Raw genomic sequence first — 15,705 nt, forward strand, 5'->3', positions numbered from 1 at the left:
AAACCGGAGCACCTGGAGGAAACCCACACAGACACGGCGAGAACATGCAAACTCCACACAGAAAGGCCCTCGCCGGCCACGGGGCTCGAACCCGGACCTTCTTGCTGTGAGGCAACAGCGCTAACCACTACACCACCGTGCCGCCGGGCTGCAGAAGTTAGGTTCTGCCAATTTCTCATCGAACACAACATCGCCCCAACTGTGGCAGACCATTTTTCGCAGCTAGTGAAATAAATTTTCCCAATACAAAGACTGCACAGGTAAGCATTTAAAAAAAAAGTTTTTACTGTTTGCATGCAGGAAAGCTTCCTCCATTATCATGATAATTTCGGGAGGCGATTCTGGGAGTCGCCATTTATACAACAGCAACTGTAGTTACCCGGCGATTTCTGGTTTCGCTTCCCTAAACATTTTAATTGCTGATAGACATTATATGTAGACACAGATAACCAACACTCGTTACTACCATCAGTCGTCAGTAAACTGGAAAAGTATTGAATGAAGAGTAATGGTGGTAACGACCGCTGGTAACCTGTCTCTAAAATGTGTAGTAGGGAATGAAAACAATTTAACACCATCTACATGTTTGCTGTGCTCTGATTTTCTTTTATTGACCAGGAAAATAATAGATGTACAGTGCTCAGCGTAAATGAGTACACCCCCTTTGAAAAGTAACATTTTAAACAATATCTCAATGAACACAAACAATTTCCAAAATGTTGACAAGACAAAGTTTATTATAACATCTGTTTAACTTATAACGTGAAAGTAAGGTTAATAATATAAACTTAGATTACATATTTTTCAGTTTTACTCAAATTAGGGTGGTGCAAAAATGAGTACACTCCACAACAAAAACTACTACATCTAGTACTTTGTATGGCCTCCATGATTTTTAATGACAGCACCAAGTCTTCTAGGCATGGAATGAACAAGTTGGCGACATTTTGCAACATCAATCTTTTTCCATTCTTCAACAATGACCTCTTTTAGTGACTGGATGCTGGATGGAGAGGGATGCTCAGCTTGTCTCTTCAGAATTCCCCAAAGAAAATAATTTCTTTACATCACAATGGTGAAGGCTACAAGAAGATCAGCAAAGCTTTACTTATCAGTCAGAATACTGTAGAAAAAGTGGTACAAAAATTTAAGAAAGATGGAACTGCAACCATCTCACAGAGACGTCCAGGTCGTCCACGGAAGTTAACACCTTGACAGGGGCGTCTTCTGATGAGAAGGGTTGAAGAAAATCATCATGCAAGTTCACTGCAGTTATCTAAAGAAGTAGAAAGCCAGACTGTGGTGACTATTTCCCGTGACACAATATGGCGTGCACTGCAGAGGAATGGCATGCGTGGATGCCGTCCACGAAAGAAGCCTCTCCTAAAGCCCAGGCACAAAAAAGCCCGCCTAGAGTTTGCCAGGGCCCATGCTGACAAAGATGAAGACTACTGGGACTCTATACTCTGGAGTGATGAGACCAAGATAAATGTTTTTGGAACTGATGGCTTCAAAACTGTATGGGGTCACAAAGGTGAGGAATACAAAGAAAAATACATGGTGCCTACAGTGAAACATGGTGGTGGCAGTGTCTTTATGTGGGGCTGCATGAGTGCTGCTGGTGTCGGGGAGCTGCATTTCATTGATGGCATCATGAATTCACAGACGTATTGCTGTATACTGAAAGAGAAGATGCTACCATCACTCCGTACCCTTGGTCGTCGTGCACTTTTCCAACATGACAATGATCCTAAACACACATCTAAGGCCACTGTTGGATTTCTGAAGAAGAACAGGGTGAAAGTGATTCAGTGGCCAAGTATGTCTCCTGATCTGAACCCAGTCAAACACCTATGGGGAATTCTGAAGAGACAAGTTGAGCATCACTCTCCATCCAGCATCCAGTCACTAAAAGAAGTCATTGTTGAAGAATGGAAAAAGATTGATGTTGCAAAATGTCGCCAACTTGTTCATTCCATGCCTAGAAGACTTGGTTCTGTCATTAAAAATCATGGAGGCCATACAAGATGTAGTAGTTTTTGTTGTGGGGTGTACTCATTTTTGCACCACCCTAATTTGAGTAAAACTGAAAAATGTGTAATCTAAGTTTATATTATTAACCTTACTTTCACGTTATAAGTTAAACAGATGATATATGAAACTTTGTCTCTTCAACATTTTGGAAATTGTGTTCATTAAGATATTGTTTAAAATGTTACTTTTCAAAGGGGGTGGACTCATTTACGCTCAGCACTGTATATTGGGGAAAGGTCTTCGATGTAAAAACTGCTCTGGGTGTTGCCAGGTTTCCAATGCTGAAACAACTTTTTACTGCTTTGCTGTGCCTCCCACATAGCAATGCAGTTAGTGAGAGGGCTTTTTCACTGGTTAGGAAAATTCATCCTGAGGACAGAAAAAATCTGGCTGCAGACACATTAACTGCATATCTGCATATTAAAATGAACTGTGATGAGGAGCTACAACTGCTACCCAAGCAGTGCTATTATAGCTACAGTGCCAAATCTGCAACATCTTTGTACAACAAAGAACACTCCAAAAAGGAATAAGATTTAAATTCTTGTTATAAATTACTGGTAAGATTTTCAATTTAACTTCATAATTTATTAATATTTTCACTTATCCTTGTTTATGTAATATACTTGATGTGGTTCAGTCATCTTTAGTTGGAGCTAACACTGCTTGTGGTCTCAAATGGAACTTTTACTAACCTTCATTTACTGTTTGACATCTCATCTCATTATCTCTAGCCGCTTTATCCTATTCTACAGGGTCGCGGGCAAGCTGGAGCCTATCCCAGCTGACTACGGGCGAAAGGTGGGGTACACCCTGGACAAGTCGCCAGGTCATCACAGACACAGACAACCATTCACACCTACGGTCAATTTAGAGTCACCAGTTAGCCTAACCTGCATGTCTTTGGACTGTGGGGGAAACCGGAGCACCCGGAGGAAACCCACGCGGACACGGGGAGAACATGCAAACTCCGCACAGAAAGGCCCTCGCCGGCCATGGGGCTCAAACCCGGACCTTCTTGCTGTGAGGCGACAGTGCTAACCACTACACCACCGTACACCACCTACTATTTTAATTAACATACCTACTTAGTACTGCTGTTATATTTCAAGTAATTTTCTTTGGTGGAGTATAATATTGTAGGTGATGTCAACACTTGTCAAATAGAATTTTGTGTCATTTTTATGAACTATTTAATATTAATACATTTTATTTGCAAAATTTACATGAATAATTCTGGTATTACTGATACAACGTATATTAAATAATTAAGTTTATAGTTCAGTCATTCTCTTTAGTAGATAATTGTTTACTTGACAGTACATATAGTCCTTTTTAATTCAGTTATTTTCTCTGGCATCTAAATTTCTTTTTATTCAGTCCATGCTTATTTGATCCCTTTAACTTGATGCAGTGTGATAAATATGCCTATTACAATAGGAGTGTATAATGTGGAATAAAACAATCGGTGCTTTGGGTTACAGTGCCTTGCAAAAGTATTCATACCTCTTGAACTTTTTCACATTTTTCCACCTTACAACCATGAACTTAAAAGTTTTTTATTGAGATTTTATGTGATAGACCAACACAGAGTAGCACATAATTGTGAAGTGAAATGAAAATGATAAATGGTCTTCAAAATTTTAAACAAATAAAAATCTGAAAAATGTGGTGTGCATTAGTATTCAGCCCCCTGTACTCTGATACCTCTAAATACAATCCAGTGCAATCAGTTGCCTTCAGAAGTCATCTAATTAGTTAATAGAGTCCTACTTGTTAGGGTTTTGCTGGGATTCAAACCTGGTTCATTGGTGTGATAATCCAGCAAACCCCCACTAGGATGACTCAAATGCAGAGGCGTGAGGCGGAAGTAGAAAAAGTATCAAAAGGTTTATTTATACTATATACACTATATACAATCCAGGGCAAAAAACAAACAAACCAAAGAGTATAATCCAACACTGGGAAGACAAAGGGAAAAATAAAATATCCAAAAGTTCAAAGTCCAAAAAGGAAAAGGCAAAAATGCAAAAGCTCAGAAGATCCAAAAACACAGTCACTACTAAATCCAAAAGCAAAGCAAAGTGCAAAACAAAGCACACAGTACAGAGGAAACTGGAGATAAACATAACAGCACAAAGACTCCGTGACAAGAGGACTGAACTCAGGGGGTATAAATACACAAACTAAATTGAACACAGGTGAAGATAACCAGGACTAAACAGGCAATTAACACAAACACAAAACACAGGAACAGTGGCGGCCTCTAAAGGCCAAAATAAACATGACATGAAAAGGAAATAACAGCGGCCTCTAGAGGCCAAAACAGTCCTAGTCCTAACAGGACCCCCCCCTCTAGGAGCGTCTCCTGACGTTCCCAGGGCGATCCGGATGGGCCGAATGGAAGTCCCGACACAGTTCTTTATCTAGGACATCCCGAGCAGGAACCCAGCAGCGCTCCTCAGGACCATAGCCCTCCCAGTCCACCAGATATTGCAACCCGCCGCAGACCCGGCGGGAGTCAAGCAGGCGATGCACAGTGAACACAGTCTGCCCCTGGAAGATGCGGGGGGGGGGTGGGGGGTTCCTAGGGGCAGGGGCATACGTAGACATCAGTACGGGCCGCAACAGGGAAACATGGAAAGTGGGGTTGATCCTCAGAGTCCGGGGCAACTGGAGCCGGTAGGAGACAGGGTTCACCCTGCGCACCACCTTGAAGGGGCCAATGTAGTGAGGAGCAAGCTTGCGGTTCTCCACCCGCAGCAGAAGGTCCTTAGTGGACAGCCAAACCCGCTGCCCAGGGCGGAAAGCGTGTGCAGGTCTTCTATGGCGGTTGGCCTGAGTCTGGTTGGTTCTGGAGGTCTGTATGAGGGTCTTCCTGACCTTGCTCCAGGTCTTGCGACACCGTCTCACATATTGGTTGACCGAGGGTACCCCCGCATCCTCCTCCTGGTCGGGAACAGAGGTGGCTGGAACCCGAATTGGCACTGGAATGGTGACAGCTTGGTGGCCGATGACTGCAGGGTGTTGTGGGCGTACTCCGCCCATGGCAGCCAGGTGCTCCACGATGTCGGGTTATCCATAGCCAGGCCTCGCAGGGTGGTTTCCAGGTCCTGGTTGAGCCTCTCCATCTGACCATTGGACTGTGGGTGAAACCCAGAGGAGAGGCTGGCAGTGGCTCCGATGACCTTGCAGAACCCGTGCCACACTCGGGAGGAGAACTGGGGCCCTCGGTCTGAGACGATGTCCTGTGGAAGACCAAAGACTCGGAAGACATGATTAAACATAAGTTTCGCTGTTTCAAGAGCAGAGGGGAGTTTGCACAGTGGTATGAAGCGGCAGGCCTTGGAGAATCTGTCAACTATGACCAAAATGACCGTGTTACCTTGTGACTCAGGGAGACCCGTGATGAAGTCGACTGCCACGTGGGACCAGGGATGCCGAGGAATGGTCAGAGGATGCAGAAGACCCTGGGGACGCTGTCGTGGGTTCTTGGTTCTGGTGCAAACCTCACAGGACAGGACAAATGACCTTACTTCCTTCTCCATGTTAGGCCACCAGAAGCGTCTTTTCAGGAAGTCCAGGGTCCTCCGAGCTCCCGGGTGGGCGGTGAGAGGGGAAGAGTGACCCCACTGGAGAACCTTGGCCCGGGCTTGATGTGGGACGTACAAGAGGCCCGGTGGCCCCGTCCCAGGACCGGGGTCCTGGCGTTGGGCTCGTCGGACAGCCTCCTCAATACCCCAGCGGACAGGGGCCACAATCCGGGACACAGGGATAATAGGCCCAACTTCATTCTCCCTGTTAGTGGCAGAGAACAGCCTGGACAGTGCGTCAGGTTTGGTGTTCTTGGAGCCGGGGCGGTACGAGAGGGTGAAGTCAAACCGACTGAAAAACAGGGCCCACCTAGCCTGTCGAGGGTTCAGTCTCTTGGCTTGCTGGAGTACTCCAGGTTCTTGTGGTCAGTCCAAACCAGGAATGGATGTTGCGCTCCCTCCAGCCAGTGCCTCCACTCCTCAAGGGCCAGTTTGACCGCTAGCAGTTCTCGATCCCCCACATCGTACCGGGACTCCGCAGGACTCAGGCGGTGGGAGAAGTAAGCGCAGGGGTGCAGCTTTCCTTCCGAACGTTGAGAGAGCACCGCGCCGACACCACTGTCTGAGGCGTCCACCTCCACGATGAATGGTTGGGAGGTGTCCGGGAGGACCAGAATGGGTGCCGTGCAGAAGCGGTCCTTGAGGTCTTTGAACGCCTTTTCCGCCTGAGGAGACCAGCCATAAGATCCACTTGTCCCTTTGGTGAGGTCTGACATGGGTGCTGCTACAGAACTGAAGTTCCTGATGAACTTGCGGTAGAAGTTAGCGAATCCTAAGAACCGCTGAACCTCCTTAACGGACTTGGGAGTAGGCCAGTCCCGGACGGCCAGGGTCTTGGCAGGGTCCATTTGGAGTTGGCCTGTCCGTACAATAAATCCCAGAAAGGAGACCTCGGGAACATGAAATTCGCATTTCTGGGCCTTGGCGAACAGATTGTTCTGTAGCAGCCTCTGGAGAACCTGGCGGACATGGTGGCGGTGCTCCTGCATGGTCTTGGAAAAGATAAGGATGTCGTCGAGGTAGACAAAAACGTACAGGTTAATCATGTCCCTTAAGACGTCGTTGATTAGGGCCTGAAAAACAGCTGGTGCGTTGGTGAGTCCGAAGGGCATCACCTGGTATTCGTAGTGCCCAGACGGGGTGTTAAAGGCAGTCTTCCACTCGTCTCCCTGTCGGATACGGATGAGGTGGTATGCGTTCCGTAGGTCCAACTTGGTGAAGACGGTGGCGCCTTGGAGCAGGTCGAAAGCAGTGGACATCAGCGGAAGGGGATATCGGTTGCGCACAGTGATCTTGTTCAGGCCCCTGTAGTCAATACATGGTCGGAGCCCCCCATCCTTCTTGCCGACAAAGAAGAAGCCGGCACCAGCAGGTGAGGTGGAGGGTCGAATGAACCCAGAGACCAGGGCATCTTTGAGGTATTCCTCCATGGCCTTGCGTTCTGGCTGAGAGAGGGAAAACAGTCTGCCACGAGGAGGGGTAGTCCCAGGGAGCAAGTCGATGGCACAGTCGTAGGCCCGGTGCGGCGGAAGAACGGCGGCCCTGCTCTTGCTGAATACCTCCTTGAGATCCCAGTACTCTGTGGGAACTTGAGATAACTCAGTGAGATCAGGGGGCTCGGCAGGAGACACAGGAGAGCTAGAGAGCAGACAAGAGGCATGGCATGCAGGGCCCCATTCCACAACCTGGCTTGTTACCCAGTCTATGCAAGGGTTGTGGTGAGTAAGCCAAGGAAGGCCTAGAATAACTGGGAACTCAGGTGAAGGAATCAGGTGCAGGAATATTTCTTCCTTGTGACCTTGAGACTGGAGGAAGACTGGAGAAGTAACTTGGGTGACTCTTCCATCACCTAACGCTTGGCCATCGAGGGCAGACACAGACAGTGGGACTTCAAGAGGTGCAGTCGGAATATTGATGCTTTGGGCGAAGTGAATATCCATAAAGTTCCCAGCCGCCCCTGAGTCTAACAAAGCTTGACAAGAGTGGACAGACTCACCCCAGGAAATGGAGACCGGGATGTAGATTCCTTGGCCAGGGAGTCCGGGAGAGAGGGTAGGCCCCGTCACAACCCTCCCTCGGCTGGACGGGGCGGTCCTTTTCCCAAGAGTTCGGGACATGATGCTTGGAAGTGACCAGCCTTGCCACAGTAGATGCAGCACTTGTCCCTCCTTCTGCGCTCCCTCTCAGATGCGGAGAGGCGAGTACGACCCACTTGCATGGGTTCTGGACAGTCACTGAAGGAGGTAGACGGTTTCCAGGTAGAGGTAGGGAGGCTGGGGGGGCTCAAGGCTTGGTGGCGTTCTCTCATCCTGTTGTCCAGACGAATAGTATGTGAGATGAGGGTTTCAAGGTCACTTGGGCATCCAATAGAGGCCAGACCGTCCTTGATGGGGTCAGACAGACCATGGTGGAAGGCTGACACCAGGGCAGTCTCATTCCATCCACTTACTGCTGCGAGCGTTCGGAACGAGACGGCGTAATCTGCGACGCTTCCTCCTTGCCGGATGGACATGAGCTTTTGGGCTGCGTCGGTACTGATGTCCGCCTGATCGAAGACCCGAAGCCTCTCTTCAGAAAACAGCTGGAAATCAAGGCACTCAGGTCCCTGTCTTTGCCAGATAGCTCGCGCCTTACCAGCTAATAAGGTGATCACAAAGGCAATCTTGCGGTGATCCGTAGTGTAGGTGGTAGGCTGAAGCTCAAAGGTGAGTTGACACTGGGTAAGGAACTCTCGGCACTCACTGTGCTTGCCGTCGTACCTCTGTGGTGCAGGAAGGCTGGGTTCGCGAGGTGAAGAAGGCAGCATGGCAGGAGGCACAGGAGCAGGAGCTGGATCAGGAGATGCAGGCAGAGATGTCAGCTGTGCCAGGGTTTTCCCAATTTGCTGAAGCAGTTCCTCATGGCGAGCAAGGGCCTCATGTTGGCTGGTGAGCATATGTCCATGAGCGTCCATGGTCGCTCCGAAGCGTGTCAAAGCTGCCGTAATTCCCTGAAGGTTGGCCGGGTAGACAGTTGAAGCAGCCTCTGCTGAGTCGGTCATGACAGAGTCTTTCTGTTAGGGTTTTGCTGGGATTCGAACCTGGTTCATTGGTGTGATAATCCAGCAAACCCCCACTAGGATGACTCAAATGCAGAGGCGTGAGGCGGAAGTAGAAAAAGTATCAAAAGGTTTATTTATACTATATACACTATATACAATCCAGGGCAAAACAAAAAACAAACAAAAAAAAGAGTATAATCCAACACTGGGAAGACAAAGGGAAAAATAAAATATCCAAAAGTTCAAAGTCCAAAAAGGAAAAGGCAAAAATGCAAAAGCTCAGAAGATCCAAAAACACAGTCACTACTAAATCCAAAAGCAAAGCAAAGTGCAAAACAAAGCACACAGTACAGAGGAAACTGGAGATAAACATAACAGCACAAAGACTCCGTGACAAGAGGACTGAACTCAGGGGGTATAAATACACAAACTAAATTGAACACAGGTGAAGATAATCAGGACTAAACAGGCAATTAACACAAACACAAAACACAGGAACAGTGGCGGCCTCTAGAGGCCAAAATAAACATGACACGAAAAGGAAATAACAGTGGCCTCTAGAGGCCAAAACAGTCCTAGTCCTAACACTACTGTGTGTAATTTACTCTCAGCATAAATACACTTGTTCTGTGAAGGCCTCAGTGGTTTGTTAGAGAACACTGAAGAACAAACAGCATCATGAAGACCAAAGAACTCACCAGACAGGTCAGGGATAAAGTTCTGGAGAAGTTTAAAGCCGGGTTAGGTTATAAAAAAATATCCCAAGCTCTGAACATCTCAAGAAGCACTGTTCAATCCATCATTCAAAAATGGAAAAAGTATGGCACAACTGCAAACCTACCAAAACATGGCCGTCCACCTAAACTGACAGAGCGAGCAAGGAGAGCACTGGTCAGAGAAGCAGCCAAGTGGCCCATGATCACTCTGGAGGAGCTGCAGAAATCCACAGCTCAGGTGGGAGAATCTGTGCACAGGACAACTATAAGTCGTACACTCCACAAATCTGGCCTTTTTGGAAGAGTGGCAAGAAGAAAGCCATTGTTGAAAGACAGGCATAAGAAGCCATGTAGGGGACACAGCAAACATGTGGAAGAAGGTGCTTTGGTCAGATGAGACCAAAGTTGAACTTTTTGGCCTAAATGCAAAGTGCTGTGTGTGGCGGAAAACTAGCACTGCTCATCACCCTGCACACACCATCCCCACTGTAAAACATGGTGGTGGCAGCATCATGCTATGGGGATGCTTTTCTTCAGCAGGGACAGGGAAGCTGGCCAGAGTTGATGGGAAGATGGATGGAGCTAAATACAGGGCAATCCTGGAAGAAAACCTGTTGGAGGCTGCAAAAGACTTGAGACTGGAAAGGAGATTCACCTTCCAGCAAGACAATGACCCTAAACATACAGCCAGAGCTACAATGGAATGGTTTAGATCAAAGAATATTCATGTGTTAGAATGGCCCAGTCAAAGTCCAGACCTAAATCCCATTGAGCATCTGTGGCAAGACTTGAAAATTGCTGTTCACAGACGCTCTCCATCCAATCTGGCTGAGCTTGAGCTATTTTGCAAAGAAGAATGGGCAAAAAATTTCAGTGTCTGGATGTGCAAAGCTGGTAGAGACATACCACAAAAGACTTGCAGCTGTAATTGCAGCAAAAGGTGGCTCTACAAAGTATTGACGCAGGGGGGCTGAATACTAATGCACATCACATTTTTCTCATCTCATTATCTCTAGCCGCTTTATCCTGTTCTACAGGGTCACAGGCAAGCTGGAGCCTATCCCAGCTGACTACGGGCGAAAGGCGGGGTACACCCTGGACAAGTCGCCAGGTCATCACAGGGCTGACACACAAACAACCATTCACACTCACATTCACACCTACGGTCAATTTAGAGTCACCAGTTAACCTAACCTACATGTCTTTGGACTGTGGGGGAAACCGGAGCACCTGGAGGAAACCCACGCGGACACGGGGAGAACATGCAAACTCCACACAGAAAGGCCCTCGCCGGCCACGGGGCTCGAACCTGGACCTTCTTGCTGTGAGGCGACAGCGCTAACCACTACACCACCGTGCCGCCCTTTTCAGATTTTTATTTGTTTAAATTTTTGAAGACCATTTATCATTTTCGTTTCACTTCACAATTATGTGCTACTGTGTTGGTCTATCACATAAAATCTCAAAACTTTTAAGTTCGTGGTTGTAAGGTGGAAAAATGTGAAAAAGTTCAAGGGGTATGAATACTTTTGCAAGGCACTGTCTTGTCTCATCATCTCTAGCCACTTTACCCTGTTCTACAGGGTCGCAGGCAAGCTGGAGCCTATCCCAGCTGACTACGGGTGAAAGGCGGGGTACACCCTGGACAAGTCGCCAGGTCATCACAGGGCTGACACATAGACACAGACAACCATTCACACCTACGGTCAATTTAGAGTCACCAGTTAACCTAACCTGCATGTCTTTGGACTGTGGGGGAAACCGGAGCACCCGGAGGAAACCCATGCAGACACGGGGAGAACATGCAAACTCCGCACAGAAAGGCCCTCGCCGGCCCTGAGGCTCGAACCCAGGACCTTCTTGCTGTGAGGCGACAGCGCTAACCACTACACCACCGTGCCGCCCACAAGGCACTGTATATATTGGAATTTTTTCTCGTGTATAAGGGCTGTATGTAAGGGAAAAGTAGAGATTTTGTAAGGGCATGGGGAACTAAAGGTTGACATGTCTGGAACTGGGCTTCTTCTGTCCTGGTCATTTACTGTACAGTGAAAACAGCAGGCGTGCGCGTGCTTGATAAACTTAGGCTTTCAGTACTGAAGAAAGTCGAAGGATGAGATGTTTTATAGATTCTCTGTCTGGAAAAAAGGCACTTCAAAAATTCACAAACACCATGAAACCACAACATTATCCAGTCTGAGAAAGCCTCCGCTCTCCTCCGACACCTGCTAGTGACAGAAAAAATTCCGTATCCGCTGTGCAGTGTCGGTTTAACGGTATTGCGCATGCGCAACGCGTAAGATCCGGGCCTGGAGAAGGATGAATGCAAATTTCAAAGATGGCGGCGGAGGGAGGAGGGAAGGAGATGAACGAAATTAAAACTCAGTTCACTACCCGAGAAGGCGCGTACAAACTCCTCACACACTCCGAATATAGCCGCCCCAACCGGGTGCCTTTTAATTCTCAAGGCTCAAATCCTGTCAAAGTCTCTTTCGTGAACGTTAATGACCAGTCGGGCAACGGCGACAGAATCTGCTTCAATGTGGGCCGGGAGCTCTACTTCTACATCTACAAAGGCGTCAGGAAGGTAAACACGACGCACTCGCTTCGCTATTTTCCTCCAGAGACTCTGTTCACTGACAAACACAGTAAAGCAAGTTTTAACATAGGTCGACGTTTATAAAGATTATATGTTTTAATTGTTCTTGTTTTTTTTAAACATTATAGCACGTTTGCTATATAGCTAGCTAGCTAGCCTACCGCTACACTCTGTTATGGTATGCAGAACAGCTAAGTAGATTTCAAAATTAGTCCGTGGCACCTCCGCAGAAGACCCCCCCCCCCCCCCCAGGCAAAAGCCATTTCTGCTCTGTTCCATGTCCGCCAATTTCTAAGTCTTCGTTGTCTGACCCACAGGGGGCGCAGCTCTGCTAGAAATCTCAGCTGTTTTCTCGAGATCACGGAATAATTGTCTTGAGATCTCGAATTGTGTTGTTTTCTCGAGATCACGGAATAATTGTTTTGTTTTCTCGAGATCTCGAATTGTGTTGTTTTCTCGAGATCCTGAATTAATTATGTCGTTATCTCGGGATAACAAGGTGAATAAAAAAAGATTATATGAAGGGCCTCTCGCGGCTTCCGTACGCCTCATATGTTTGTATGGATTATCTGTATTCATGAACTACAGACTCTGAGATGTAGCTCAAAATGGGACATTATTGCGCAGCTTATGGCTGCAATAACAATTCAACTGATAGACTACTATCATTTCATTCTTTTCCCAGACTTCAGGAAGCAAGAATTATTAAATTTACAAACAAATTCACATTGTTTGGTAGTTGTGTGCGCTGTAGCATTGAAACCTTCATTTACCAAACTTTGAAAGATGATTTGCGAGAGTAATCATGGACACTTGCCCTTTTATCAAGGAGGGATATATTTATTTATCTATTTTGGTCCAAATTGTATTACTGGCCGCACTGGTAGCGATACTAGTGACCACCATTTTATATTTGTGTTTACCCATTTCAGTTCAGATCTTGAGTCCGAGGAGGTCTACTGTGCATGCAGTTTCCAGTGTTCTGCATCTTTTAAAGGAAAACTCTCCTGTGAAACTCGTAAAGCTAGGGGAGGTGATTTTATTTCAGAAGCGTTTTTGTTTAATATTTCTTGAAATTCTTTTTACATCCTGAAAGCAACGAATAAATCAAATGCTCTGACGAAAAAAGGAAAAAAAAAATGTCACAGGGCTGTGACAAGCCCATCCAGTCATTTCGCACCTGCACGTGTGCGTGACCGAAGTCTTCCACGAGGCTAGGCAGACATATCGCTACAGCTAGCGAGCTAATCAACAGCTGTGAGTAATAACGATAGCCATGTTTGTTGTTTACATTCAATATGATAAAGTTGGCCGTGTTCTGACATGTGAATGAGGTAGTTGGATATAATTGTGATGCTCCCCCAATGTGCTTTCTCTCTCTCTCTCTCTCTCTCTCTCTCTCTCTCTCTCTCTCTCTCTCTCATGGCTGCATTTTCAGGCAGTAGTCAGGCAGTGCGTGTTCATGTATTTCGAAGGAGGGCTGATTACCCGAAAACCATTGTAACATGGTCAGCTCATGGCTCTCAGAACTTAACTTTATGCCGCTGCATTCAAGAACTCAACAGTCTCAGACTCAGAAGAAGAGTTACTTGAAAATTAGGGCTGTAACGATACACCCAACTCACGATTCAATTCGTATCGCAATTTTTGACCCACGATTCGATACACCCACGATTTTTTTAAAAATGTTTTTTTTAAAGTAGTAAATTTGACTTATTAACATTTACTTACTTACATTAACTATTTAATAACAAATAATTCAGACCACTGCAGAGAATGAGTAATATGTATACAAAAATGAACAAATGTATATCCAAAGATTGTTTTATTTCTCAAAATAATACTGTTGAGCCGGAAGCTCTGTTTTTTTCGGTTCTGAAAATGTCATTTTTCCAAATCGTGCAAATCCGTTAAGATTTTTTTTTGGGGGGTGGCTCTCTCACTGTCTCACTCTCATAGGGCCAATGATTTTCTGTGATCGCGGAAAACAGATGGAAATTACGGAATTTTTATGGTGAAACATTGCTCGCGTGTCAAAATGTAACTACCGCAGAAGGCTTCCGCCCAAGCAGACATGCCTTCGGTGTTGCCAGATATTGCTAACGTTTTCCACCCCAAAATATGTTCAAAACCAGCCAAAAAGCACCTAAACCCGCCCAATCTGGCAACACTGCATGCCTTTCCGGTCAAGTGATTGTGATTGGCTTGTGGCACACCTAGCCAGCCAATGAGCTGCTTGTTTACAGATTCGCTCCCCGCGTCGCAACCAGAATGGCGACCGCTTAAAAGAAATGAATGCTCTGCCAGTGGCGAGTGTGGACGTTGCGTGACTCGCAGAAGATTGTCGCAGGTCGGCGAAAAAACGACTTACTAATAGATATAAAAAAATAAAAGTAATTTAATTAAGTTTAAAATGTAATTTAAATAAAAAGTAAAGTATTCATAAATTGAAGTTTGGAAGCGCCTCTGTTTTTGGGCTGAGGAGAAGTTTGAAAGGGTGTACCACGATTCTGCCTTCTTGTATCGCGACACGGATCGTGGCTCTGCGTATCGCGATTTCGATCTCGATACGCATATTGTTACAGCCCTATTGAAAATGCATCAAGATGGTCTGAATGCAACGATACGTCTGCAGTGAATGTCGCGCATCTAATAAACATGCTTCGTTTCATCCGACTACAGGCCTGCACCAGATTAACGAATGAAAGTTGCAGACTTTTTCAGTAAAACCGAGGAATAAAATGTGCTGTTTTATGCACTATGCCTGAACTACACTTGCTGCATGATGATTATTGTTCTATTCTTTGAACACTTCTCATGTACTTATTACATGCAGTTAATTATTACACAATTGTCCATATTCTCACTGCTATTGTAATTTTATAATGACTTGTAATTACCTCGGTGGTGCTATTACGCTAGATAGAATTACACTTACAATTGTTCAGAGCAGGCCAAAACTAGTATTTTTGATACTTTGCAATGCAAGCATGGGATGTCGCTTTAGAAAAAATGTGTGTGGTAAAGAGTAAATGTATATTATGCATGTAAAAAATGTATTTAAATAACATACATAAGCATCCATTGCTCTAATCCAGGACAGGTGCATGGAATCAGTGCGAATGTGACGGGCAGCAAGATATTTTATTACCGTATTTTTCGGACTATAAGTCGCACTTTTTTTCATGGTTCGGCTGGCAATGCGACTTATACTCCAGTGCGACGTATATATGTTTTTTTTTTTTTTTCACCGCGGAATAACTGGAGCTGATGCTGAGTCTGACGACAGCCACGCAGAAGAAGAGGAAACGGCGCTTCATCTGCCGCTGGAGTTGGCAGAGTTGTTCAGAAGCGACACCGAGGATGAGGAATTCAATGGATTTGCTGATTTGGAGTGAAATCATCAGCTTGATAAACTTGATTGACCTGTGTTTTATTATTAATGATAGGCCTATAGTTATTTAAATAAGTTATGTAGTGATTTTAGGCAGTGCTTAATTTGTGAAGTGGGAGGTCCCGGAACGCAGGAGGTGGGTGGGTCCGGCGACTCAAAAAAAAAAAAAAGGCGGGGGATGGTTTACTATAACTTTACGCACATGCGCTTATTGTGTGTGTAAAATAATAATAATATCAGACATTATGATCTTAGAAAACGCTTTAGTGACACAGTTACAGACAGTAATATGTCGTGATATTATATTATAAAATATTAATTTTTATTAG

The 15,705-nt window shown here is 45.8% G+C and overlaps 1 protein-coding gene across 1 annotated transcript in view; it reads left to right on the forward strand.

Moving 5' to 3' along the window:
* Positions 1–11,700: 11,700 nt before the first annotated feature.
* wdr20a (WD repeat domain 20a) overlaps positions 11,701–15,705 on the forward strand; it is a 50,078-nt gene continuing 46,073 nt past the window's right edge. Inside the window, exon 1 of the mRNA XM_060933887.1 lies at positions 11,701–11,970. Within this exon, the coding sequence (XP_060789870.1) occupies positions 11,707–11,970 (264 nt within the window). The 5' untranslated portion in view covers positions 11,701–11,706. The remainder of the gene's footprint in view (positions 11,971–15,705) is intronic.

Source organism: Neoarius graeffei, chromosome 11, assembly GCF_027579695.1.
Source record: "Neoarius graeffei isolate fNeoGra1 chromosome 11, fNeoGra1.pri, whole genome shotgun sequence".
NCBI classification, from domain to species: Eukaryota; Metazoa; Chordata; class Actinopteri; order Siluriformes; family Ariidae; genus Neoarius; species Neoarius graeffei.